This window comes from Kogia breviceps, chromosome 1 (genome assembly GCF_026419965.1).
Source record: "Kogia breviceps isolate mKogBre1 chromosome 1, mKogBre1 haplotype 1, whole genome shotgun sequence".
NCBI classification, from domain to species: Eukaryota; Metazoa; Chordata; class Mammalia; order Artiodactyla; family Physeteridae; genus Kogia; species Kogia breviceps.
The window spans coordinates 32,267,603-32,294,648 of NC_081310.1; the positions used below are offsets into that span (position 1 = coordinate 32,267,603).

General features: G+C 38.0%; 1 protein-coding gene across 18 annotated transcripts in view; it reads left to right on the forward strand.

Annotated features, from left to right (window-relative positions):
• Positions 1-27,046, forward strand: part of DCAF6 (DDB1 and CUL4 associated factor 6) — a 168,918-nt gene that overhangs the window by 128,467 nt on the left and 13,405 nt on the right. For 8 of the 18 annotated variants that reach the window (XM_067030148.1, XM_059073311.2, XM_059073327.2 and 5 more), the window contains one exon: positions 784-825. The exons of the other annotated variants lie outside the window; for them this stretch is intronic. In XM_067030148.1, the coding sequence (XP_066886249.1) occupies positions 784-825 (42 nt within the window). The remainder of the gene's footprint in view (positions 1-783; positions 826-27,046) is intronic. 18 annotated transcript variants of the gene reach the window in all.

The window sequence follows — 27,046 nt, forward strand, 5'->3', positions numbered from 1 at the left end:
TGAAGAAGTTCTCACATAGTCTTGAATAGTTTTTAGTTAAAAGACTCAATTAAGATACTGTAAAGATTTTTTATGTAAAGATTAAAGATATTAACCATATATTGACTGTTAGTTACTTTTAAAAAAATATTTATTTGCATAGAAATTTGGTTCCATTTACCTACTCTGGACTCTATGGAACATGGCCTTCATTTTTAAAGCCAAAATTCTTTGCATACTGTAAATTTGCTATCATCTATTTAGTCATCATTATCATCACTTTTTCAGTATTTCTAGTGATTCAAGTTTATTCTTTATTAAAATTGCAGAGGAAAAGTAATCATAGAGAAAGAACTGAACTCCTAGGGAGTTAAAAGCTCTGTTATTCTTTGCTTGCTGGTTATACAGTCTTATGGTTAGGACAAATGAGTCAGCTCAGGGCTTAATTATTTAGTTCCCAAAGAGCAGCTCAGCCCTGGGGAGCTAGTGTGTTCCAGTTGAGGGTATTGATAATATGAATCTGAACCTAACAGGGTTAGGTTCTAATTTTTTTTAAAAGATAAAAGGGATTAAGTGCAATGTCTTCCTTCTAATCTATCTTCAATGACTGTTTCTGTTTTCTTAATTTGCTCATACACGTTTAGTTGAATGACATAGTCTCACATAATACCCTAAGTCACAAAGGGAAACAAAAGTATTTTAGATTTAGATGATTAATGATAAAAGTGGTGGCCTTAATGCTTTAAATATTTGGTTCTTTGAAGTCTTTGTGAGTGACTTTAGTTATTGTGTTCCCTTCACTAGATTTAATATCAGAGGAACAACAATAGGTGATAGAATAATGAGGTAATTCAGTATGTTCCTTCATTATTTTACTTTTTCTTTATGATGAATTTGCCAGGTCCTCTTTTTCCACAGCTAACCACCTTTCCTATTAACAGTTAATACTTCTTTGAACTTAACTGAACTCTAAGTGCTAAGTATTATAAAGCGGGTTGCTTTTCACAAACTATATTTAGCTGCATGCACTGCATGGGAATAGAATGAAAAGAAATTTCCTGTGTGCAGATATAATTGATGTTCACTTCAAGTGTGTCATATGATAAAGTAACTATAATCTGAAATGATGTATTTTAAATATTAGTTACTTGCTTTGACTCTTTTGTTGAAAAATGAAACTTATGTTTTTCTAAAACTTGATTGGAGGTAACAATTAGCAACTTTTTGGTATTATTCAAAAATACTCCTTTGCCTTGAGATCAGTAACAAAAAATGGACTTGAGTCTAATTCTGTGCATAGTTTTAAGATTCTGATTTTTTTGAAGAAAGCAGTTTGCTCATAAATTGGTTAGTAACTTAGTATCACACGTCAAGTGATACATAACTCTCAAACACTTATGTAATTTGAAGACTAACAAGGGGGTACATTTTTAAATGTAACTTTAAAGTGCACCTCAGTTCCATTATTCATTTACCCAAAACCTGGGTTACTGACAAAATCGACCTTGTACCTAATTTTAGTGGTACATGTCTGTTATTTATCATATGTTTCTAAAACAAAGTGGAATATAAAACGTAATATAGGGCTTCCTTGGTGGCGCAGTGGCTGGGAGTCCGCCTGCCGATGCAGGAGACACGGGTTCGTGCCCTGGTCCGGGAGGATCCCACATGCCGCGGAGCGGCTGGGCCCGTGAGCCATGGCTGCTGAGCCTGCGCGTCCGGAGCCTGTGCTCCGCAACGGGAGAGGCCACAGCAGTGAGAGGCCCGCGTACCGCAAAAAAAAACAAAAAACAAACATAATATATAGCAACAATCAGAAATGTAAAATTAGCAGAGTTCCTCATGGGGAATAAAGAAATGATGAAATAAGCCAAAAATATTGTAGCTACATAGAAATCCCTGGTTACGTCCCATTCTCACAAGGATTCTCATATAAACATCTCAAAATTATTTTTGCTTTTGTGCTGGTGTTTATAGTCTTTTTTAACATTCAGGTATATTTGGAGTAACTTTTTGCAAATTAGTCTGTTGGTAATTAGCACTTTCTAATTAAATAATAGTAGAATGGAATTTGTTTCAGGGTTTTTGATTTTCTGATTTATACCCTGCATCCTAAGCACTCAAAGCCAATTTCTACTTTTACAGTGAAGATGGCAACCTAAAAGTACCATGTCGCTCTAAATCAGTTATAGAAATGCTAAAACGTTGAAGTGGAAGGCATTCTGTGTTATGGCTGTTGCCAAGAATTGCTCGTGCTCTCTACATCAGCCATATTCAGAGTGTCTCTGAATACACCTTATGCCTCCATATCTCACTCTGTGCCCTCTAACTGAAATGACCTCCTATTACCATCACCATCATCATCATTTTGGCCACCTCAACTTTCAACATGCATCTTTTTTAAAAAATATATTTATTGATTGATTGATTTTTGGCTGTGTTGGGTCTTAGTTGCGGCACATGGGCTTCTCTCTAGTTGTGGTGTGTGGGCTCCAGAGCATGTGGGCTCAGTAGTTGTGGTGTGCAGGCTCTCTAGTTGCGGCATGCAGGCTTAGTCGCCCCGTGGCATGTGGCATCTTGGTTCCCCGACCAGGGATCCAACCCGTGTCCACGGCATTGGAAGGCGGATTCTTAACCACTGGACCACCAGGGAAGTCGCCTCAACATGCATCTTAAACTGCTCTTTTTTGAAATTTTTCCTGGCTATACATTGCATAATCCCAAGTAGGATTGAACATATCTTCTGTGTGCCTTTATATGTATCTGTTATGCTACCTGTAACACTTTATTGTGTATATGTGTGTATATGTTTCCCTATGTAAGATGTAAGCACCTTTAAGCCAGCATACTACATACATGAATACATAAATAAAAGTTGACAAAGAAGACACCTTTTTATCTAAAACTATAGCTAACTAAATTTTTATTCATATTTCCTTAGATAGTCTGGCTTATTGTCTTCTTCCTCTGCTTCTTAAAATTTGAAATAAATGAAAAGCTATGAATTACTTTTTTAGGAGTCTGACAACATTCCCACACATTTGATGACTTGCTAGAAAGACTCACAGAACTAAGAGTCACTTGTAATCATGGCTATAGTTTATTATGACAAGGGAAAAACACATCAGATGGAATCTGGAAGAATCCAAGCATAAGCTTCCAACATTCTCCCACCCAGTGTGGTCCATACAATGTGCTCATTCTTCCAGCGATAAAATGCAGTTAACCCTTGTGTTGTGTTTCTGCCCAGAGAATCCTGCTTAATTAAGACTGGAAATCCAGCAGTTTTATTGGGGCTCATCATATAGGCACCCTCTGCACCCAACCACAACCCCCTAAATTCCAGACCCTGAAGGAAAGTAGGTGTTCACCATGAATCACATTATTTGTACAGACCGTCTAGGCAAGCAGGTACATCAGGGTTCAGTGTCTCAGACAGGCAGAACAATGGAGGAAACATTACAAAGGTCAAGTTCTCTTTAGAGGTAACAGCATCAGGCCTGCTATCCTTTATTTTTATTTCCTAACACGTTTTGAGGCAAAGAATACAATCTGCCCCCCCCCCCCAGACACAAAAGGACTAGAAACAGCAAGATTCTCTAGCAACTCATCCACCTCTCTTATTTCAGATACTTGTAAAAGGTATGTGTTGAAATGACTGAAATTCCAATCCAGAGACTTTGTTGGTGACGATAGATGACTTAGTAACACTAACATGGCTTTTACTATAAACAAGTGCTTTAAAGAACTTAAAAGTATTATTTTTAGAAACACAAGTAACATATCTTTTCTAAATTTCTATTCATAGATTCATTTGGCCAACAAACTTTTTTTTATTGATAATTTAAAGGTAAATTTGAGCTTAACTCGGAATAATCACAAACTTTGAATTTGGAGGCTCAAGTCAATGAGGTTTTCTTTCTAAAAACCACTAAGTTAATATAAGAAAAAAAAAATATAGTATAACTTAAGAGAATTGAACTTCGTATACTGGTATCTAGAGTTAAAATGAGCATATTCAGTGAGGCATAAGTAAGTAGAATTTAACTTATTCTTTTGATTTAATATCTTTTGCCTAGGGAATGTTTCTTTGACACATACCATAGCAACTTGGTTCTCCTCTCAAAGTCTTATAGCTGTTTTGAAAATAGAGAAAATATTTATTACAGAAACTCTCCTGTTGAAGGGGGCAGGGGAAGAGGTAGGGATTGAGAATAGCATCCGTATGCTTATAAAAACCTAACATTTTGATCTTTGACTGGAAAAAGTCAATCTCAAGTTTTGTAAATAAATGCAAACTGAACTTATTTTTATTTTTATTTATTTATTTATTGGCTGCGTTGGGTCTTCGTTGCTGCGCGTGGGCTTTTCTCTAGTTGTGGCGAGCAGGGGCCACGCTTCTTTGTGGTGTGTGGCCTTCTCACTGCAGTGGCTTCTCTTTGTTGCGGAGTATGGACTCTAGGCATGCGGGCTTCAGTAGCTGTGGCACGCAGGCTCAATAGTTGTGGCTCATGGGCTCTAGAGCGCAGGCTCAGTCAGTAGCTGTGGTGCATGAGTTTAGTTGCTCCGCGGAATGTGGGATCTTCCCGGACCAGGGCTTGAACCCATGTCCCTTGCGTTGGCAGGCAGATTCTTAACCACTGTGCCACCAGGGAAGTCTGCAAACTCAACGAATTTTAAGATGGAAAGATTTAATCTTTGATTAAGCCATCTTTTTCTACCCTAATATTTTGTTCTTTTACAAGCTATTTTAATAATCTCAATAGTATTGATTAATTTTACCACTCTAGCTATATGTTTTGTTGTTGTTGTTTTTTGGCCACACCACCTGACATGGGGGATCTTAGTTCCTTGACCAGGGATGGAACACATGCCCCCTGCACTGGAGGCACGGAGTCCTAAGCACTGGACCTGTGGGGAATTTCCAACTCTAGCTATATGTAAATATGTTTTATAAAAGGATTTTTTTTACCATGTTGAAAACAATAGGCAAAGTAATTCACTTTATATTTTTAGTGTTATTTAAGAATGTATTTTTGTAGTTTGGCCTACTTGTTTTTTTAACTACGAAATGTGCCAGTTTAATATCTTTTAAAAAAAATAAGGCTGATAGACTCTTTCTGATTGATGTAACTTTCTAATTTGAGCTTGGAGACTTCTTAAGAAATGTTGCTGACCATTTTAGAAACAGAATTTTCTAGAATATGAAGTATTAAAAATAAAATATAAAGACTCGGGGAAGAGAAAAGGATCAAAATGTAAAGTCAGGAATCTAGGTTTTATATTCTTAAGTCAAATATACTTCCTTCAGATTCACTGTCTTTTTTTTCCCATCTATTAAATGCTATTTTCAAAATAAAATAATAGCTAATACTTTGAGATGTTTTTACTTTGAAATTCCTGGATAATCATTTTTGTATTGATTAGTTAATTCAGTAAACTATATGAGCTAGACACTGTGGTGGATACTGGTCATATAAGGATAATGAAGACACATCCTCTCTGAGCTGTGGGTTCAGTGAGATACACAGACACGCATAAATAATTACAACACTGTAATTGCAGTGATAGAGCCTTGCATAGGCAATGGGATTATTAAAGGCCTAATCTGAGGAAAGGGAGAATTGTATTTATAATTCTTGGTTTGTGACACACTGTCATTGTTGATTCATGGTTGGCTCATTTTCTTTATTATTTGTTAATGTAATAAATACCCATGAACCCACCACCCAACCCAAGGACTAGAAAACTGCTAGTACCTTAGATCTGCCTATACTCCTCCCCATTCTGTCCCCCTGCCCACTATACCAGTGGTAATCATTCTGAATGTTATGTGTATCGTGCCTTGCTTTAAAAAACAAAGAATTACCAGATAATTACCAGACATAAATGCAAAAACAATGTATTAATTTATTTTACCCACTTTTGAACTTTATAAAAAAGGATATCTCACTATAAATGGGACTTGCTATCTTTTTTTCCAGTCAACAATATGTTACTAAGATTGATCCATACTGTTATGTATAGCTGTTGCTCAGTCAGCTTTACTGCTGTATTGTAAGTTATTGTACAACTATACCATAATTTATCCTTTTTCTTGTTAATAGGCATTTAGGTTGTTTCCAGTGTTGACCTGAAACAAATAGACTGCTAGATATTTCTCTAGCAAAGATGGGTTTATTTGGGATCAGTCAGAGAATTGCAGTTTGGAGTCTGCAACCATGATGAGCTACACACAGGTGTCTCCCCCTCCCCCCCCCACCCCCACAAGGGAAGGATAATGCTTTCATAGAGAGGAAAAGGAAGGTGAGAGGGCTATGGTAAATAAAGAGTATGGCTTTTCATTGGCTGAGTCTTTTTCAGGAAAGAAGAGATGTCTTCCTTCTTCCTGTTGGGCTCTGATGTGGTCGCGGGACATGAGATCTCCCCCTTCCAAACTCCCAACTGTATTTAATTCACATTTCTGTGTTTTAATTTTTAACATTTCCCCCTTTTGATCAAGACCTTTCTCTGAAAGCATAGCTGATCAAGAGTCAGGTTTTCTAGTTTTAGCTTTTTGTCCTTCAGTATCATGAAGGACTGTTGCTGGGTGTAGCATCTCACATTGGAGGGAAAGTGCACAGATTAGAAACCTATTAAGGTCACATTTGAGTAACAAGGAAGGAGGGGTAGGAGGGAAAACTCTAAGGTACTTTTTGTCTAAAGTCCATATGTTATCAAGATCATAGACATTGGAGATCACCTGAAGCATTATATCATCATCAAAGGTTTAGCAACAAACTTCCAACAAGCCTTTTCTGGATATCTGGGGAAAACTGTTTCATCAGATGTCATCTGCGTCAATTCCCGGAAATCTTTTCTTTCAGGTCACCAGATTATATGCAGGTCCAGCCAGGGTTTGGTGCTTTCTTTAGGTATCTCATGTGAATCTAAGAGTCTATTCCTTGGGAGTTTGGCAGCACAAGGGTTGGTTAGCAGTACTTGATAGGGGCCTTTCCAGCAAGGTTGAAGAGAGTTCATCTGGAAGTGTCTTTTTTAAAAGACAAAATTTCCAGATTGCAAGGTGTGATGCTTCAAGTTTTTGTCTCCCAAGGGTGCACTGTGAAAAGATTGCTCTGTCAAAACTTTTTTTTTTTGGCCGCACCGCACGGCTTGCAGGATCTTAGTTCCCTGACCAGGGATCAAACCTGGTCCCCCTCCAGTGGAAGCATGGAGTCCTAACCACTGGACCACCAGGGAATTCCCAAAACATTATTTTTAATAGAAGCAATTAGGCTTTTGCAATATTAGAGTATCTCTCCTTTTATCAGTTTTAGGTCAAAAGAAGCAGAAGCCAAGTGCATTGGGCATCTTGTGACTATCTCAAAGGCTAAGGGTTTATGAGTTCCAAAAGGGGCAGACCTGAAATTTAAAAGGACCAGCCACAATGCTTTTGGCCAAGGTATTTGGAGGGCCTTTACAAATTTTGCCAGTTGAATCTTTTTTTTTTTTTTTTTTTTTTTTTTTTTTTTTTTTTTTTTGCGGTGCTTGGGCCTCTCACTGTTGTGGCCTCTCTCATTGCGGAGCACAGGCTCTGGATGCACATGCTCAGCGGCCATGGCTCACGGGCCCAGCCGCTCTGCGGCATGTGGGATCTTCCCGGACCAGGACACGAACCTGTGTCCCCTGCATCGGCAGGTGGACTCTCAACCACTGCGCCACCAGGGAAGCCCTGCCAGTTGAATCTTAAGACCATAGTGTGTTCGACTAAACCAGAGGATTGAGGGTGGTAAGAACAGTAATAGTGTTGTAAAGCTAGCCAAACAGCATAGACATTCTGAAGCACCTGGGCAATCACTGTGAAGTTAAGGAGGATTTCCCCAGGTAGGGATAATCTTTTCCAAAAGAAATTTATCTGCAGAAGAGGCAGTAGCCTGTCTGCAAGGGAAGGCTTTGGTCCAGTGTGAAAACATACAGACCATAACTAAAGCATATTTATATCCATTAGATGGAGTAAATTGTGTGAAATCCATTTGCTGGATCTCTAATGGTCCATTAGGCAGTTTAAAATGTCTGGGAACAGTATGAACAGGCTTCCCTGGGTTGTACTTTGGAAAAGTGGGACAAGTGAGATAGGCATTTTTTGCAGCCTTTTTAATGTTTTCCCCATCAATACTGATTCATGAAGACTAACATTTTTTTAGTAGATTAATGGTTTAATGCATGTACAGTGGTGAGAAGTGGGAATTTTAGACTCCAAGGTAAAACTGGGTTCTTACTTGGTCCAAACCAGAGCTTTCTCTTTTTTATCACACCAACAGTTGTTGAATTTCCAATCTTGTTTTCCCTTTTCTGAGACCAATTGTTGGGATTCTCTAGCCAGTTTTTCTAAATATCCCTTTCCTTTAAGGGCAGCCTTCCTTTCAGAAATATCAGCAAGGTGATTTTCCCTTAGCTTCCAGAGAGTCAAGTTTAGAATGCCCCAGGATCTTAATAATAGCTGAAAGTGGGAGGTAAGAGTACTGCATTAATAATTTCTGAACATAGGAGCCATTTTAAAATTTTATGTCCACCGGAAGTAAGGAAGCCACATTGCTCCTATAACATTCCAAAATCATGAGCTACTCCAAAAGCATATCTACTATTAGTATTGAGTTGGCTAAAAAGTTTCTTTCCATGTTAAGTAAAAATAAAAGACATTTTTCATTTTCACCAAGAATTTTATTGAACAACGTATTCACTAACTGAGTGAACTTTTTTGGCCAACTCAATATAATATTGGCAGTTTTATCCTTGGCTAAAGTACAAGCCTGTTTAAGGGTGTATAATTCAGCCTGTTGGGTCAAAGTAGCCATAGAAAAAGATGCTGCCTCCACAACACTAAAAGGAGTTGGAATAACATACCCAGCACAGTATTCGCCATTGTCACCTTTTAAAGAACCATCAGCAAACCATGAGAAATCGGCATTACCTGATGGCATTTCCTATAGATCATCACGAGGAGTCAGGAGTTAGTTCATCATCACTAAGCAGTCGTGCGGGACTTTGAAAATGATGGAGGGGAGAAGAGTAGCCAGGATAAGGTATTACAACATAGAAGAATGATGTGAGGGGCAGCTAACAAAAGGATTTAACAGGAGGTGAGGTAGCTGGCAGAGAAATGTTGAGTGTGATGAGAATTCAGGAGAGCGTCTACTGCCTGAGGTACAAAAATGGTTAAAGCGGATCCCATAATGATTTTCTCAGTAGCCTTAACCAAAAGGGCAGTGGACTTAATAGCTCTAAGGCAATGGGGGTATCCCTGTGCCACAGGGTCCAGTTGCTGGCTGTAATACCCTATGGGGTGATGTTTTTGGGTCAGCACCCCAAGGGCATTCCCTTTCTTTTCATATACAAAAAGAAAAAGGGGGATGTGGTAATTGGGATGCCCAAAGACAGGTGGGTTCATCAAACTCTCCTTTAAGGCCTTTAAAGGCTATGTTGTCTCCTTCTTCCCATAAAATTGGGCCGGGGTTGTTATCGTTAAGGAAAACATAGAAATTTGGCCATAAGAGAGAAATTTGGAATCCAGTTTCATCAACAACCAACCAAACCAAGAAAACCTCACAGTTGGCACTAAGTTTTGAGTTTTGGGAAACTTAGGACATCATGAAGTCTGTCAAGAACTAGGTTTAGCCCTCGTTCTGATATCAAATGCCCTAAATATTGAATCTGGGTTTGGGCAAACTGCAGTTTTTCTTTGGCAACTTTAAGCCTTTAAGGCTAAAAGCTTTAGTAAGTGAATACTGTCTTCCTCTGAGGAGGCTTGAGAAGGAGAGCAAAGAAGCAAATCATCCACATATTGCAAAGTAGAACCTCTAGGGAACTTTTCTGTTTTGTTTTGTTTTTTAAATTTTTATTGGAGTATAGTTGATTTACAATGTTGTGATCGTTTCAGGTGTACAGTAGACTGAATCAGTTATACATATATCTACTCTTTTTTTTTAGATTATTTTTCCAGATAAGCCATTCAGAGTATTGAGTAGAGTTCCCTGTACTATACAGCAGGTTCTTATTAGTTATCCATTTTATATATAGTAGTGTGTATATGTCAGTCGCAGTCTCCCAATTTATCCCTCCCCACCCTTGTCCTCTGGTAACCGTAAGTTTGTTTTCTACATCCGTGACTCTACTTCTGTTTTGTAAATACGTTTCTAGGGAACTTTATATCATCTAGATCAGCCTTCAGAATTTGTGATAAATAAGAACTCTTAGTAAAACGCTGAGGCATTACTGTCCAGGTGAAAATTTTTTGTTCCGAAGTGAAGGCAAAAAGGTATTAGCTAGCTTCATCACCTGGAATACTAAATAATGCACTGCATAAATCAATTACAGTAAAAAAAAAAATTGCTTCTGGCAGGAATGGCTGTTAGTAACATATGAGTGTTAGGAACAACAGTGTCAAGGGATGACAGTGTTATTTACAGCTCAGATGTCCTGGACAAACCTTCACCCTCGGCCCTTACTTTTTCTCACAAGAAAAATGGGAGAGTTATAGGGGCTAGTATAAAGGGTAATGAGACCTTGAGCCTTGTTATCGTCTATTATGGGTTTTATGCCTTGAAGGGCTTCTATACTTATAGGATATTGATTAATTCTGGGAAGAGTTTTGAAGGGCTTATTTGAATTTTGATGGGAGGTGCACTATGAATTTTGCCAATATCAGTTTGTTCATATAAGGAAGGTGGTAGTTGATTCAATAGGGACAAATGGTCAGTGTTTCCAATACTCTGCTCTAGTTCTATTAGAAACTAAACAAATAAAAGATGTCAAAGGATCATTTAATTCGCCTGGTGGGTTACTTTCATGACTGCTATCAATTTCTAGAATTATTTCTCCCTTTTGGGAGAAATAAATTCCAGCATTATACTTCTCTAAGAAGTCTTAGTTTAATAAATGGGTAGGGGTAGAGGGATAGAGGAACTAAGGAGAATAGGGCATGTATCTCTCAAACACCTAAACAAGAAGGAATAGATTCAGAGACAGGAACCCCCTTGAGGTTCATTAGAGATCCCCACTATTTGAATTGTTTATCACTCCTAGGCAGGGGCTGTTTTATAGTAGTGGGTTGAGCACTGAGTGTGGCTTTGGTGTCAGGCCTGGAAGAGATTCCCCAATCTGGAGAAATGTTTCTCCAAGCCAGTTAAGAGGGAGGATTGGGAAAAGCCAATATTCCTTGGAGCTCTCATCTTTGAGAATTGGAAGGACATTGGAAAGGCTGATTAGAGGGTTGAAGGTGCTTAAAGCACTTAGTTTGTAACAGTCTCTTTACCAGTGTCAGGATGAAACATTAGAAACAGAAGGTAGAATGGTAGTTGCCAGAGGTTGGGATAAGGGAGAATAGGAGAATTGTTCAATGGACACAGAGATTCAGTTTTGAACAAAAAATTACATTCCAATCACAGTGTGTATGTATTCAGCAAAAAAAACATCTTTGGCAAAAGGTTATACACTGTTAAAGTGTCCTTATATAAGCTGCCTCTTTTGTTTGTACGCTGTTTGGGATTCTGATTTAATTTTCTAAGAAATAAATTAACAGCGTATCTGTTTTCATTAAACAGTAAATATTTGTTGAATGAGTGAGTAAATCAATTCTTTAAGCAGTGGGATGATATAGAAATTATTTCAACTTGGGAGAAACATAACCAGATTTATGTCTTAGATCATTTTTGCAGCTTCATAGATGGCTGATTGGAAGGGAGTAAAATTGAAAACAGCAAGATGACGTAAGAGGCTATTGCAATAGGCCAGGTGAGAGATGATGAGGGGTCCAATCTAAGGTGATAGCAGTGGGAAATGAGAAAGAAGAGTGGACAGATGTATGTATGTATGTAATCATACATTTATTTAAGGGATGGTTTGTTTAATGCCTGTCTTTCTCCGTATTCTCTAAATATTTTTGTTGACTGTAATATATTCAATGCCTAATTTTCTCCATTTATAATAGTGGATTCATCTATTTCTCCTTGCAGTTCTATCAGTTTTTGTCTCACGTATTTTGACCCTCTGTAGTTAGACATGCACATTAAGGATTGTTGTGTCTTCCTCAAGAGTTGTTGATTCCTTTATTCATTATGTAATGCTCTTTTTTACCCCTGATAATTTTGCCTACTTTGAAGTCTACTCCCTCTGAAAGAATTATAGTTAACCCCTGCTTTGTTTTGACTAGTGTTAGAATGGTATATATATTTTTTCATTCATTTACTTTTACTCTATGGGAGTCTATATTTAAAGTGAGTTTTTTGTAGACAACAGATAGTTGGGTCGTATTGTTTGATCCACTCTGACAATCTGTCTTTTCATTAGTATATTTAGAACATTAACATTCAAAGTGATTATTGATATAGTTGGATTAATGTCTACCATATTCATTGGTGTTTTCTATTTCTTGCCCTTGTTGTTTGTTCCTATTCTGGTCTTTCACTCTGTTTTTGCTTTTTGTGGGTTTTTTTTTCAACATCTTTATTGGAGTATAATTGCTTTACAGTGGTGTGTTAGTTTCTGCTTTATAACAAAGTGAATCAGCTATACATATACATATATCCCCATATCTCCTCCCTCTTACGTCTCCCTCCCACCCTCCCTATCCCACCCCTCTAGGTGGTCACAAAGCACTGAGCTGATCTCCCTGTGCTATGCGGCTGCTTCCCACTTGCTATCTGTTTTACATTTGGTAGTGTATATATGTCAGTGCCTCTCTCTCACTTCTTCTCAGCTTACCCTTCCCCCTCCCCGTGTCCTCAAGTCCATTCTCTGCGTCTGCGTCTTTATTCCTGTCCTGCGCCTAGGTTCTTCGTAACGATTTTTTTTTTTTAGCTTCCATATATATGTGTTAGCATACGATATTTGTTTTTCTCTTTCTGACCTACTTCACTCTGTGTGACAGACTCTAGATCCATCCACCACACTACAAATAACTCAATATCGTCTCTTTTTATAGCTGAGTAATATTCCATTGTATATATGTGCCACATCTTCTTTATCCATTCATCTGTCGATGGACACTTAGGTTGCTTCCATGTCCTGGCTATTGTAAACAGAGCTGCAATGAACACTGTGGTACATGACTCTTTTTGAATTATGGTTTTCTCAGGGTATATGCCCAGTAGTGGGATTGCTGGGTCATATGGTAGGTCTATTTTTAGTTTTGTTTGTTTGTTTGTTTGTTTGTTTGTTTGTGCTAGGCAGGCCTCTCACTGTTGTGGCCTCTCCCACTGTGGAGCACAGGCTCCGGACGCACAGGCTCAGTGGCCACGGCCCACGGACCCAGCCGCTCTGTGGCATACGGGATCCTCCTGGACCGGGGCACGAACCCGCGCCCCCTGCATCGGCAGGTGAACTCCCAACCACCGCCCACCAGGGAAGCCCCTATTTTTAGTTTTTTAAGGAACCTCCATACTGTTCTCCATAGTGGCTGTATCAATGTACATTCCCACCAACAGTACAAGAGGGTTCCTTTTCTCCACACCCTCTCCAGCATTTATTGTTTGTAGATTTTTTGATGATGGCCATTCTGATTGGTGGGAGGTGATACCTCAATGTAGTTTTGATTTGCATTTTTCTAATGATTAGTGACATTGAGCATTCTTTCATGTGTTTGTTGACAATCTGTATATCTTCTTTGGAGAAATGTCTATTTAGGTCTTCTGCCCATTTTTGGATTGGGTTGTTTGTTTTTTTGGTATTGAGCTGCATGAGCTGCTTGTAAATTTTGGAGATTAATCCTTTGTCAGTTGCTTCCTTTGCAAATATTTTCTCTCATTCTGTCTCTTCATCTTGTTTATGGTTTCCTTTGCTGTGCAAGCTTTTAAGTTTCATTAGGTCCCATTTGTTTATTTTTGTTTTTATTTCCATTTCTCTAGGAGGTGGGTCAAAAAGGATCTTGCTGTGATGTATGTCATAGAGTGTTCTGCTTATGTTTTCCTCTTTTTTGTACTGTCTGGTCTTACATTTAGGCCTTTAATCCATTTTGAGTTTTTTTTTGTGTATGGTGTTAGGGAGTGTTCTAATTTCATTCTTTTACATGTAGCTGTCCAGTTTTCCCAGCACCACTTATTGAAGAGGCTTTCTTTTCTCCATTGTATATTCTTGCCTCCTTTATCAAAAATAAGGTGACTGTATGTGCATGGGTTTATCTCTGGGCTTTCTATCCTGTTCCATTGATCTGTATATCTGTTTTTGTGCCAGAACCATACTGTCTTGATTACTGTGGCTTTATAGTACGGTCTGAAGTCAGGGAGGCTGATTCCTCCAGCTCCATTTTTCTTTCTCAAGATTGCTTAGGCTGTTCAGGGTCTTTTGTGTTTCCATACAAATTATGAAATTTTTTTCTAGTTCTGTGAAAAATGCCACTGGTAGTTTGATAGGGATTGCATTGAATCTGTATACTGCTTTGGGTAGTAGGGTCATTTTCACAATGTTGATTCTTCCAATCCAAGAACATGGTATATCTCTCCATCTGTTTGTATCATCCTTAATTTCTTTCATCAGTATCTTATAGTTTTCTGCATACAGGTCTTTTGTCTCTTTAGGTAGGTTTACTCCTAGGTATTTTATCGTTTATGTTGCGGTGGTAAACGGGAATGTTTCCTTAATTTCTCGTTCAGATTTTTCATCATTAGTGTCTAGGAATGCAAGAGATTTCTGTGCATTAATTTTGTATCCTGCTACTCTACCAAATTCATTGATTAGCTCGGCAAGCAGACTGGTAGCATCTCTCTGTATAGTATCATGTCATCTGCAAACAGTGACAGCTTTACTTCTTTTCTGATTTGGATTCCTTTTATTTCTTTTTCTTCTCTGATTGCTGTGGATAAAACTTCCCAAACTATCTTGAATAATAGTGGTGAGAGTGGGCAACCTTGTCTTGTTCCTGATCTTAGTGGAAATGGTTTCAGTTTTTCACCATTGAGAACAGTGTTGGCTGTGAGTTTGTCATATATGGCCTTTATTATGCTGAGATAAGTTCTCTCTGTGCCTACTTTCTGGAAGGTTTTTATCATAAATGAGTGTTGAATTTTGTCAAAAGCTTTTTCTGCATCTATCGAGATGATCATATGGTTTTCTTCAATTTGTTAATATGGTGTATCACATTGATTAATTTGCATGTATTGAAGAATCCTTGCATTCCTGGGATAAACCCCACTTGATCATGGTGTGTGATCCTTATAATGTGCTGTTGGATTCTGTTTGCTAGTATTTTGTTGAGGATTTTTACATCTATGTTCATCAGTGATATTGGCTTGTAGTTTTCTTTGTGACATCTTTGTCTGGTTTTGGTATCAAGGTGATGGTGGCCTTGTAGAATGAGTACCTGAGTGTTCCTCCCTCTCCTGTGTTCTGGAAGAGTTTGAGAAGGATAGGTGTTAGCTCTTCTCTAAATGTTTGATAGAATTTGCCTGTGAAGCCATCTGGTCCTGGGCTTTTGTTTGTTGAAAGATTTTTAATCACAGTCTCAATTTCAGTGCTTGTGATTGGCCTGTTTATATTTTCTATTTCTTCCTGGTTCAGTCTCGGCAGGTTGTGCTTTTCTAAGAATTCGTCCACTTCTTCCAGGTTGTCCATTTATTGGCATAGGGTTGCTTGTAGTAATCTCTCATGCTCCTTTGTATTTCTGCAGCGTCAGTTGTTACTTCTCCTTTTTCATTTCTAATTCTATTGATTTGAGTCTTCTCCCTTTTTTTCTTGATGAGTCTGGCTAATGGTTTATCAATTTTGCTTATCTTCTCAAAGAACCATCTTTTAGTTTTATTGATCTTTGCTATTGTTTCCTTCATTTCTTTTTCATTTATTTCTGATCTGATCTTTATGATTTCTTTCCTTCTGCTAACTTCGGGGTTTTTTTGTTCTTTCTCTCATTGCTTTAGGTGTAAGGTTACCTTGTTTGTTTGAGAGGTTTCTTGTTTCTTAAAGTAAGATTATATTGCTATAAACTTCCCTCTTAGAACTGCTTTTGCTGCATCCCATAGGTTTTGGGTTGTCGTGTTTTCATTGTCATTTGTTTCTAGGTATTTTTTGGTTTCCTCTTTGATTTCTTCAGTGATCTCTTGGTTATTAAGTAGTGTATTGTTTAGCCTCCATCTGTTTGTATTTTTTACAGATTTTTTCCTGTAATTGATATCTAATCTCATGGCGTTGTGGTCGGAAGATACTTCATACGATTTCAGTTTTCTTAAATTTATCAAGGCTTGACTTGTGACCCAAGATATGATCTATCCTGGAGAATGTTCCATGGCTACTTGAGAAGAAAGTATATTCTGTTGTTTTTCGATGGAATGTCCTATAAATATCAGTTAAGTCCATCTTGTTTAATGTATCATTTAAAGCTTGTGTTTCCTTGTTTATTTTCATTTTGGATGATCTGTCCATTGGTGAAAGTGAGGTGTTAAAGCCCCCTACTATAATTTTGTTACTGTCGATTTCCCCTTTTATGGCTGTTAGCGTTTGCCTTATGTTTTGAGGTGCTCCTATGTTGGGTGCATAAATATTTACAATTGTTACATCTTCTTGGATCAATCCCTTGATCATTATGTAGTGTCCTTCTTTGTCTCTTGTACTAGTGTTTATTTTAAAGTGCATTTTGTCTGACATGAAAATTGCTACTCCAGCTTTCTTTTGATTTCCATTTGCATGGAATATCTTTTTCCATCCCCTCACTTTCATTCTGTCTGTGTCCCTAGGTCTGAAGTGGATCTCTTGTAGACAGCATATATACAGGTCTTGATTTTGTATTCATTCAGCCAGTCTGTATCTTTTGGTTGGAACATTTAATCATTTACATTTAAGGTAATTATCGATATGTATGTTCCTATTACTATTTTCTTAATTGTTTTGGGTTTTTTATTGTAGGTGTTTTCCTTCTCTTCTGTTTCCTGCCTAGAGAAGTTCCTTTAGCATTTCTTGTAAAGCTGGTTTGGTGGTGCTGAATTCTCTTAGCTTTTGCTTGTCTGTAAAGGTTTAATTCCTCTGTCAAATCTGAATGAGATCCTTTCTGGGTAGAGTAATCTTGGTTGTAGATTTTTCCCTTTCATCCCTTTAAATATGTCCTGCCGCTCCCTTCTTGCTTGCAGAGTTTCTGTTGAAAGATCAGCTGTTAACCTTATGGAGATTCCCTTATATGTTATTTGTTGTTTTTCCTTTGCTGCTTTTTATATTTTTTCTTTGTTTTTAATTTTTGATAGTTTGGTTAATATGTGTCTTGTCATGTTTCTCCTTGGATTTATCCTGTATGGGAGTCTCTGCAATTCCTGGACTTGATTAACTATTTCCTTTCCCATATTAGGGAAGTTTTCAACTATAATCTCTTCAAGTATTTTCTCAGTCCCTTTCTTTTTCTCTTCTTCTTCTGGGACCCCTGTAATTCGAATGTTGGTGGCGTTTAATGTTGTCCCATAGGTCTCTGAGACTGTTCTCAATTCTTTGCATTCTTTTTTCTTTATTCTGCTCTGCAGTTGTTATTTCCACTATTTTATCTTCCAGGTCACTTATCTGTTCTTCTACCTCAGTTATTCTGCTATTGATTCCTTCTTGAGAATTTTTAATTTCATTTATTGTGTTGTTCATCATTGTTTGTTTGCCCTTTAGTTCGTCAGGTTCCTTGTTAAACATTTCTTATATTTTCTCCATTCTGTTTCCAAGATTTCAGATCATCTTTACTGTCATTACTCTGAATTCTTTTTTAGGGAGACTGCCTATTTCCTCTTCATTTGTTTGGTCTGGTGGGTTTTTACCTTGCTCCTTCATCTGCTGTGTGTTTCTCTGTCTTCTCATTTTGCTTATCTTACTGTGTTTGGTGTCTCCTTTTCGCAGGCTACAGGTTTGTAGTTCCTGTTGTTTTTGGTGTCTGCACCCAGTGGCTAAGGATGGTTCAGTGGGTTGTGTAACCTTCCTGGTGGAGGGACTAGTTCCTGTGTTCTGGTGGATGAGGCTGGATCTTGTCTTTCTGGTGGGCAGGTCTGTGTCCAGTCATGTGTTTTGTGGTGTCTGTGACCTTATTATGATTTTAGGCAGCCTCTCTGCTAATATGTGGGGGTTGTGTTCCTGTCTTGCTAGTTGTTTGGCATAGGGTGTCCAGCACTGTAGCTTGCTGGTCCTTTTTTTTTTTTTTTTTTTTTTTTTTTTTGCGGTATGCGGGCCTCTCACCGCCGCGGCCCCTCCCGTTGCGGAACACAGGCTCCGGACGCACAGGCCCAGCGGCCATGGCTCACGGGCCCAGCCGCTCCACGGCACGTGGGATCCCCCCGGACCGGGGCACGAACCCACGTCTCCTGCATCGGCAGGCGGACTCTCAACCACTGCGCCACCAGGGAAGCCCCTTGCTGGTCCTTGAGTGGAGCTGGGTCTTAGCATTGAGATGGGGATCTCTGGGAGAGCTTTCGCTGTTTGATATTACAAGGAGCTGGGAGGCCTCTGGTGGACCAATGTCCTGAACTCAGTTCTCCCACCTCAGAGGCACAGGCCTGACACGCGGCCGGAGTACCAAGACCCTGTCAGCCACACGGCTCAGAAGAAAAGGGAGAAAAAAAGAAAGAAAGAAAGAAAGAGAAAAATAAAATAAAGTTATAAAAATAAAATATAATTATTAAAAATAAAAACATATTAAAAAGTAAGAAAAAAAAAGAAGAGAGCAACCAAGCCAAAAAACAAATCCACCAATGATAACAAGCTCTAAAAACTATGCTAAAAAAAAAAGAAACAAAAAAACGGACAGACCCCAGGACAAATGGTAAAAGCAAAGCTACGCAGACAAAATCACACACAGCAGCATACACATATACACTCACAAAAAGAGAAAAAGGAAAAAAAAATATATTGTTGCTCCCAAAGTCCACCACCTCAATTCTGGGATGATTTGTTGCCTATTCAGCTATTCCAGAGATGCAGGGTACATCAAGTTGATTGTGGAGATTTAATCCGCTGCTCCTGAGGCTGCTGGGAGAGGTTTCCCTTTCTCTTCTTTGTTCGCACAGCTGCTGGAGTTCAGCTTTGGATTTGGCCCCGCCTCTGCGTGTAGGTCACCTGAGGGCGTCTGTTCTTCGCTCAGACAGGACAGGGTTAAAGTAGCAGCTGATTAGGGGGCTCAGACTCACTCAGCCCGGGGGGAGGGGGGGCGGGAAGGGAGGGGTACGGAATGTGGGACGAGCCCGGGGCTGCAAAGGCTGTTGTGACGTTGCAACAGCCTGAGGTGTGCCATGCATTTTCCCAGAGAAGTTGGCCCTGGATCACGGAACCTTGGTAGTGGGGGGCTGCACAGACTCCCGGGAGTGGAGGTGTGGATAGTGACCTGTGCTTGCACACAGGCTTCTTAGCATCTCATGCCCATCCCTGGTGTCCGTGCTGATAGCTGCTGCTTGCGCCCATCTCTGGAGCTCGTTTAGGCGGTCCTCTGAATCCCCTCTCCTCACACACCCTGAAACAATGGTCTCTTGCCTCTTAGGCAGTTCCAGACTTTTTCCCAGACTTCCTCCTGGTTAGCTGTGGCGCACTAGCCCCCTTCAGGCTGTGTTCACGCAGCCAACCCCAGTCCTGTCCCTGGGATCTTACCTCCGATGCCTGAGCCTCAGCTCCCAGACCCCACCTTCCCTGGACAGTAAGCAGACAAACCTCTCAGGCTCGTGAGTGCTGTTCGGCACCAATCCTCTGTGTGGGAATCTCTCCACTTTGCCCTCTGCACCCCCTGTTGCTGCGCTCTCCTCCGTGGCTCCGAAGCTTCCCCCCTCTGCCACCCACATTCTCTGCCCACAAAGGGGCTTCCTAGTTGTGGAAACCTTTCCTCCTTCACAGCTCCCTCCCACTGGTGCAGGTCCCGTCCCTATTCTTTTGTCTCTGTTTTTTCTTTTTTCTTTTGCCCTGCCCAGGTACGTGGGGAGTTTCTTGCCTTTTGGGAAGTCTGAGGTCTTCTGCCAGTGTTCAGTAGGTGTTCTGTAGGAGTTGTTCTACATGTAGATGTATTTCTGATGTATTTGTGGGGAGGAAGGTGATCTCCATGTCTTAATCTTCTGCCTTCTCGAAGGTCACCTTTTGTGGTTTTAATTCAGCATTTTATATGATTCCATTTTCTCTCCTTTCTTAGCATAGCATTTGTACTTCTTTTTTTACCTCTGTTAGTGGTTACCCTAGAGTTTGCAATATAAATTTACAGCTAATTCAAATAACACTATACTGCTTCATAAGTAGTCTGACTACCTTATAATAACAAAATCCTAATTCCTTCTTTCTGTGCCTTGTATCATAGCTGTAAATCATTTCACTTTAAGCATACATAAGCATATATATACATATATATGCACATAGATAATGGAATGCTTGTTGCTATTATTATTTTGAACAAAGTGTTATTTGTTAGAATAAGAAAATTAAAAGTTTTTATTTTACCTTCACTCATTTCTTCTTTGATGCCCTTCTGTTGTTTATGTCAGTTCATGTTTCTGACCTTTATTATTTTATTATTTTCCTTCTCTCTAAAGAACTTCTCTTGCAAGGCAAGTCTACTGGCAACAAATTTCTTTGGTTTTTGTTTGAGAAAGACTTTATTCTCATTCACTTCAGAAGGATAATTTTCCATTGTACAGAATTCTAGGTTGGTGGTTTTGTTTTGTTTTTTTCTCTCAACACTTTAATTATTTCACTCTATTCTCTTTTTGTTTCATGGTTTCTGAGGAGAAGTAGGATGTGATTCTTATCTTTATTCCTTTATAAGTATGATTTTTTTTTTCCTCAGACTTCTTTCAGGATTTTTTCTTTATCTTTGATTTTCATATTTTGAAAGTGATATGCCAAAGTATAGTTCTTTTTTGGCATTTATCCTGCAAGGTGTTCTCTGAGCTTCCTGGATCTGTGGTTTGGTGTCTCACATTAATTTGGGGAAATTCTCAGTCATTATTGTTTCAAATATCTCATCTGTTCCTTTCTTCTCACTCTGATATGCCTATGTTACACTTTTTGTATTGATAGTTATCCCACAGTCCTTGGATATTGTTTGTTTTTTTCAATCTTTGCTCTCTTTGCTTTTTGGTTTTAAAGGATTCTGTTGATGTAGGCTTTAGCTCAAAGATTCTTTTCTCAGCCATGTCCAGTCTACTAATAAGCCTGTCAAAGGTAGTCTGTGTTCTGTTCCAGTGTTTTTGATCTCTTGCATTTCTTTTTATTTCTTTCTTAGGATTTTCATCTCTCTGCTTACATTGCCCATCTATTCTTGCATGCTGTCTATCAGTTAGAGAGCCCTTAGCATATTAATCATAGTTGTTTTATATATTTTTTTATTCTTTTAAAGGGGAATGAGAGCCCTGAAGAGAAATTTCCCAATTGCTGGGGGAGGAGGCTTTATAAGCTGGCTGGCATTGGGAGAGGTCAGGAAGCTTTCAGAGCTGTTGCAATAGTCTGGGGGACAAGGGAGGTCTGAGGATGCTGATGGCAGGAAGGATCTTTTTTTTTTTTTTTTTTTTTTTTCTTTGTCCACGTGGTGCAGCATGTGGGATCTCAGTTCCCCGACCAGGGATCAAACCCGCACCCCCTGCATGGGAAGTGCAGAGTCTTAACCACTGGACTGCCAGGGAAGTCCTGAATCATAGTTGTTTTAAATTCCTGGTCTGTCGCAAGAGGGAGGAGATGTGGGGATATATGTATATGTATAGCTGATTCACTTTGTTATAAAGCAAAAACTAACACACCATTGTAAAGCAATTATACTCCAATAAAGACGTTTAAAAAAATAAAAATAAAAAAAATAGAGCTTCCCTGGCGGTGCAGTGGTTGAGAGTCCGCCTGCTGAGGCAGGAGACGTGGGTTCATGCCCTGGTCTGGGAGGATCCCACGTGCCGCGGAGTGGCTAGGCCCATGAGCCATGGCCGCTGGGCCTGCGCGTCCGGAGCCTGTGCTCTGCAATGGGAGAGGCCACAGCAGTGAGAGGCCCGCGTACCGCAAAAAAAAAAAAAAAAAAAAATTCCTGGTCTGAGAATTCCAACATCCCTGCCATATCTCATTCTGATGCTGTCTCTTCAGATTGTGTTTTTTGCCTTTTCCTATGCCTTGTAATTTTTTTTTCCATAGCTGTATATGATGTACTAGGTAATAGGAACTGCGGTACATAGGCCTTTAGTAATGTGGTGATGTGTGGGGGAGGGGACGCATTCTAGAGTTCTGTGATGCCTGGTGTCCTCCTCTCTCTTAGGGGTCCAAGAAGAGTTGTTGATTTTTCAGTCCATTCAGCTTTTACTTATTAGCTGCAAAGTGGGAACCTTCAAGCTCCTTGCATGTGGAAGCAGATTAAACAATCTATACTCCTGAGATAAATCTAACTTGGTCATGATAGATTATCATTTGGACATGTTGGATTTAGTTTGCTAATATTTTGTGAGGACTTTTGCATCTATATTCTGACTGGATTTCCTTTCTTATAGTCTCATGACCCTTTTTTTGGTAAAAAGTTACATTAGCCTCAGAGAATGAGTAGAAGAATATTTCCTCTTTTTCTTTTCTCTGGCAGAGTTTGTATAAGATTGGAATGATCTTTTCTTTGAAAATTTAGTAGACCCTACTTATAAAACTGTCTGGAACTGGTATTTTCTTTGGGGTATGGTTTTCAAGTATTATTTTGATTCTTTAATAATTACAGGACTATTTCAACTCTGTTCTTTAGTCAGTTTTAGGTGATATTTTTCAATTTGTCAATTCATCTAACTTTTCAAATTTATTATGGTATTTTTATTGTCTTTTTAATTTCTGCTGTGTCTTTAGTTATAGCCACCTTTTTATTCATAACATTATTTCTTTGAACCTCCTTAATTTTTTCTCCATTATCCTGGTCAGGGAACTAAGATCTGGCAAGCCGTGTGGCACAGCCAAAAAGAAAAAGAAAAAGAAACAACTTTTGGCTTTGTTGATTTCTCTCATATTTGTTAACCCCTTTGTTTTATATTTCTACTTTTCTTCTCTCTTTATTATTTCCTTCCTTGTATATTATTTGAGATTCCTTTGTGGTTCTTTTTCAAACTTCTTTAATTGTATACATTCAGCTTTTTTTTATTAACATCTAATTTGTGGTCAGAGAACATGGTTGGTTTAGACCCATACTTTGAAATTTGTAGAAAGTGGCTTTGTGGCCTTGTACATGATAAATTTGTAAATGTTCCATGTGTGCTTGAAAAGCATATGACTTTAATTTTTAATGTAGAATTTTATATGTGACCATTCGATTAAGACTGTTAATTTGATGTTCATATTATCCATATTTTTTGCTAGCTTGACTTATAAAATAGTGATAGAGATGTATTGAAATCATTAAAATGGTGTATGTATCTAATTCTCCTTGTAGTTCTGTCATTTTCTTTTTTAATGAAGTTTGAGGCTTTTAATTGTGTGCTTATATGTTAAATTGTTATATCTTCCTGGTAAACTGAACTTACTATATATGTAGTAATCCTCTCTACCTTTAATGCTACTTTTTAATCTTAGTCTGTTTTGTCTGATATTACTGTAGCTATGCCACCTTTCATATGATTAGCATTTGCACAATATCCTTTTCCCTGAAATCTTTCCTTGTTGTAATACTTTAGGTATGTCTGAGACAATCTCATTTTTCTCCATTGGTGAATTTAGTCTCTTTATTATTATCATGGCTACTTTTGGACTTGTTTCCAACTTTTTATTTCTAATTATCCTGTTTTACCTAATTTTTTTAAACTTTCCTGTGTTTTTCAGGATTAAGATTTTTATCTTTTTGCTGTTGTTTTGTTTTTTCATTTTTTTTCCTCCATTGGGTTGGAATGTAACTCTTTATTTATTGTTTACTTCTGAAATTTTCCATGCTTACTGAACTTTATAATGTCTTTTATGAATTTTAAATTGTGTGCCAAGTTAACATAAGCTATCATGTATATAAAAGAATTAATAACTAATATTCTCAAAAACAAGTTTGCAAACAGTAGGCTTTTAATAAATAGTTATTTGCTGATTGGTGTTCTTCATATGTATGTATCATTTTAATTTTAATTTGATTAAATTTGCAAAGTAAGAAATTACAAATTTATTATTTTCAACATCTTATATTCTTTTGGTGTTTTTTATGAAATATCCTCTAGGAAAGTGGTTTCAGTGTGTAATTTTTTTTTCTTTGGCCACACAGCCAGAGGGATATTAGTTCCCTGGCCAGGGACTGAACCCAGGCCCTTGGCAGTGAAAGTGCGGAGTCCTAACCATTGGACTGCCAGGGAATTCCCCTCAATGTATTCATTCTAAGTTTATTCATCTCTTTTAGAACTGTTTGCTGTGTTGGACATCACCTGACTATATATACAAGTATAGAATTTACTGTCACTTTTTATCATCTAATTTGAAATTTGTGTACTTGAAGCTTTTTTTTCTGTTTTAGGTCATTTTCCTACAGCGAAATAGTGGTAGGTGCCCTAATCTTTTATCTAAACTGTACAATACAAACTGCATAGCTTGAGATCTGTTTTTCACAATTATTCTTTATCAGGATTGTTAAGCCAAACAAACATTAAGCAGTAAATTAGACCATATTCCACAGCAAACTTTTAAGTGAAATGAATACTTATGATTTGGTACCATCAATTGTTAATTACTATCATCTCATTACTCATTCAACTTTAATTTTGTCCAAATACCTTGTTCTAAATGATTTGAGCTTTTGTCTAATTCTTAATTTGTCATATAGTTTCTTTTTCCATTTATAACTCCCAAGGCCTTCGGTTTATCAGCAGGATTCTTTCTATTTCCTCTACTACCTGATACTCTTTTATTTATTTATTTATTTATTTTATAGAAGTATAGTTGATTTACAATGTTGTGTTAGTTTCTAGATACTCTTTCTTAGCAAGAGCTTTTTCTTTATTGATTTCCTGTTAATCACGTATTTTTAACTGATTGAGTGTCCTTTTCTCTTCCACTTTAGAAAAAAGAGTTTCAATCATACTAATTATGTTTCTTTTGAGAACATTTGAACTCTCAGCCCCTCCCATTTATCACTTCCCAATCAGAAAGAGATAATCAGAGTAAACTAAACATGTCAGCTTTCTGTGTGGTAGTTTCTAATGATATCTAACTTAAAATTCTGGACCCTTTTTTTTAAAACATATATATAGCATAGGATAAAGTTTTTTAAACACTTTTTAAATAAGCCTACAGAATTTATGATACCATTTTATGAAAAAGAAAATACCTTTTTATTATAAGACAACATAATTGTTCTGTAATTGTTTTAGAAAGTGTTATTAACAATTTAGTGTCTGGTTTTCTAGACTCTATGTATATATATAAATTTTTCCCCTATGAATTATTTTTTAACCTATGTTGTAGATTCAGTAGGATAATGCTGACATTTTTCATGTTCTTGCTTATGGATCTTTCTTGTTTTTAATGGTGGCATAAGTATTCCAATGTACGAATGTGCCATAATTTATTTAACCTTTCTATGTATAAGACATTTAGATTATTTCCAGTGTTTCTCAAAGTACTGCAGTGAATATATATGTGTGTGTGTCTGTATATATTGTGTGTATATATATATATATTTGCATATTCATTTTTCTACAGCATACATTTTTAAAAGATGAAATTGCTACATCAAAGCAAATACATGTTTTAAATTTTAATGGATATTATTTAATTTCTCTTCAAAAATATATTGTACTGGAACACTAATATATTGCCAGTGGTATTATAAATTGCTGTAACCACTTTGGAAAATTGTTTGGGAGTATCTGTTAAAGCTGACCATATGCACATACTGTGGTCCAGCAATTCCACTCCTGGATATATAGTCAACAGAAATATGTACATATGTTTGCCAAAGCACTATTTCAGTAATCAAAACCTGTAAACAACCCAATGTTTACCAACAGTTGAATGGAAAAAGTAAATTATAATGTATTTATACAAAGTAGTACTCTACAGCAAAGAGGATGAATGAACTATAGCTAAATTCAACAATATGGATGAATCTTACAAATGTAATATTGAGGTAAAGAAGCTAGACACAAAATATATTTTGTATGATTCCATTTAGTTAATGTTCACAAACAGGCAAAATTAATCCATCATGTTAGAAGTCAGAATAGTGGTTTCCTATAAGGGGAGCGTAATAATGGGAATGGAGCATAGAGAGACTTCTGGAATTCTATTTATTCTCTATCTCTCCTGGAATTCTGTTTATTTTCTGTCTCTCATATTGGTACTGGTTACATGGGGCTATTTTGCAAAAATGCATTGAGCTACACATTTATGATTTTATACCTTCCTGAATATGTTCTACTTCAGTCAAAAGTTTACAACAGGGGCTTCCCTGGTGGGCAGTGGTTGAGAATCCGCCTGCTGATGCAGGGGACACGGGTTCGTGCCCTGGTCTGGGAGGATCCCCCATGCCGCGGAGTGGCTGGGCCCGTGAGCCATGGCCACTGAGCCTGTGCGTCCGGAGCCTGTGCTCCGCAACGGGAGAGGCCACAACAGTGAGAGGCCCGCGTACCACACACACACACCCAAAGTTTACAACAAAAGAGTGCACTTTTTTATATATAAAACTTTCAAACTCTTACCAGTAGTGCCTATTTTCCTGTATTCTTGCCACTCTGATAGATGTAAAAAATTTTTTAATCTGATAGACATACAAAAAGATCAATTTGTTTTTATTTTTATCTTAATATTAGTGAGGCTGGGCATCCTTTTGTATATTTATTAAGTCTCTTCTATAATTTCCCTATTCATGTTCTTTACCTTTTTTCTATTATAGTGTTCATTTTTCATACTGATTTGTGGACACTTTATATATTTTGGAGTTTTGGTCTATTATATGGCAAAATATAATGTTTTATTTAATTTATTATTATTATTATTTTTTTGCGGTACTTGGGCCTTGCACTATTGTGTCCTCTCTCGTTGAGGAGCACAGGCTCCGGACTCGCAGGCTCAGCAGCCATGGCTCATGGGCCCGTGTCATGTGGGACCCTCCCGGACCGGGGCACGAACCCGTGTCCCCTGCATCAGCAGGTGGACTCTCAACCACTGCGCCACCAGGGAAGCCCATAATGTTTTAAAT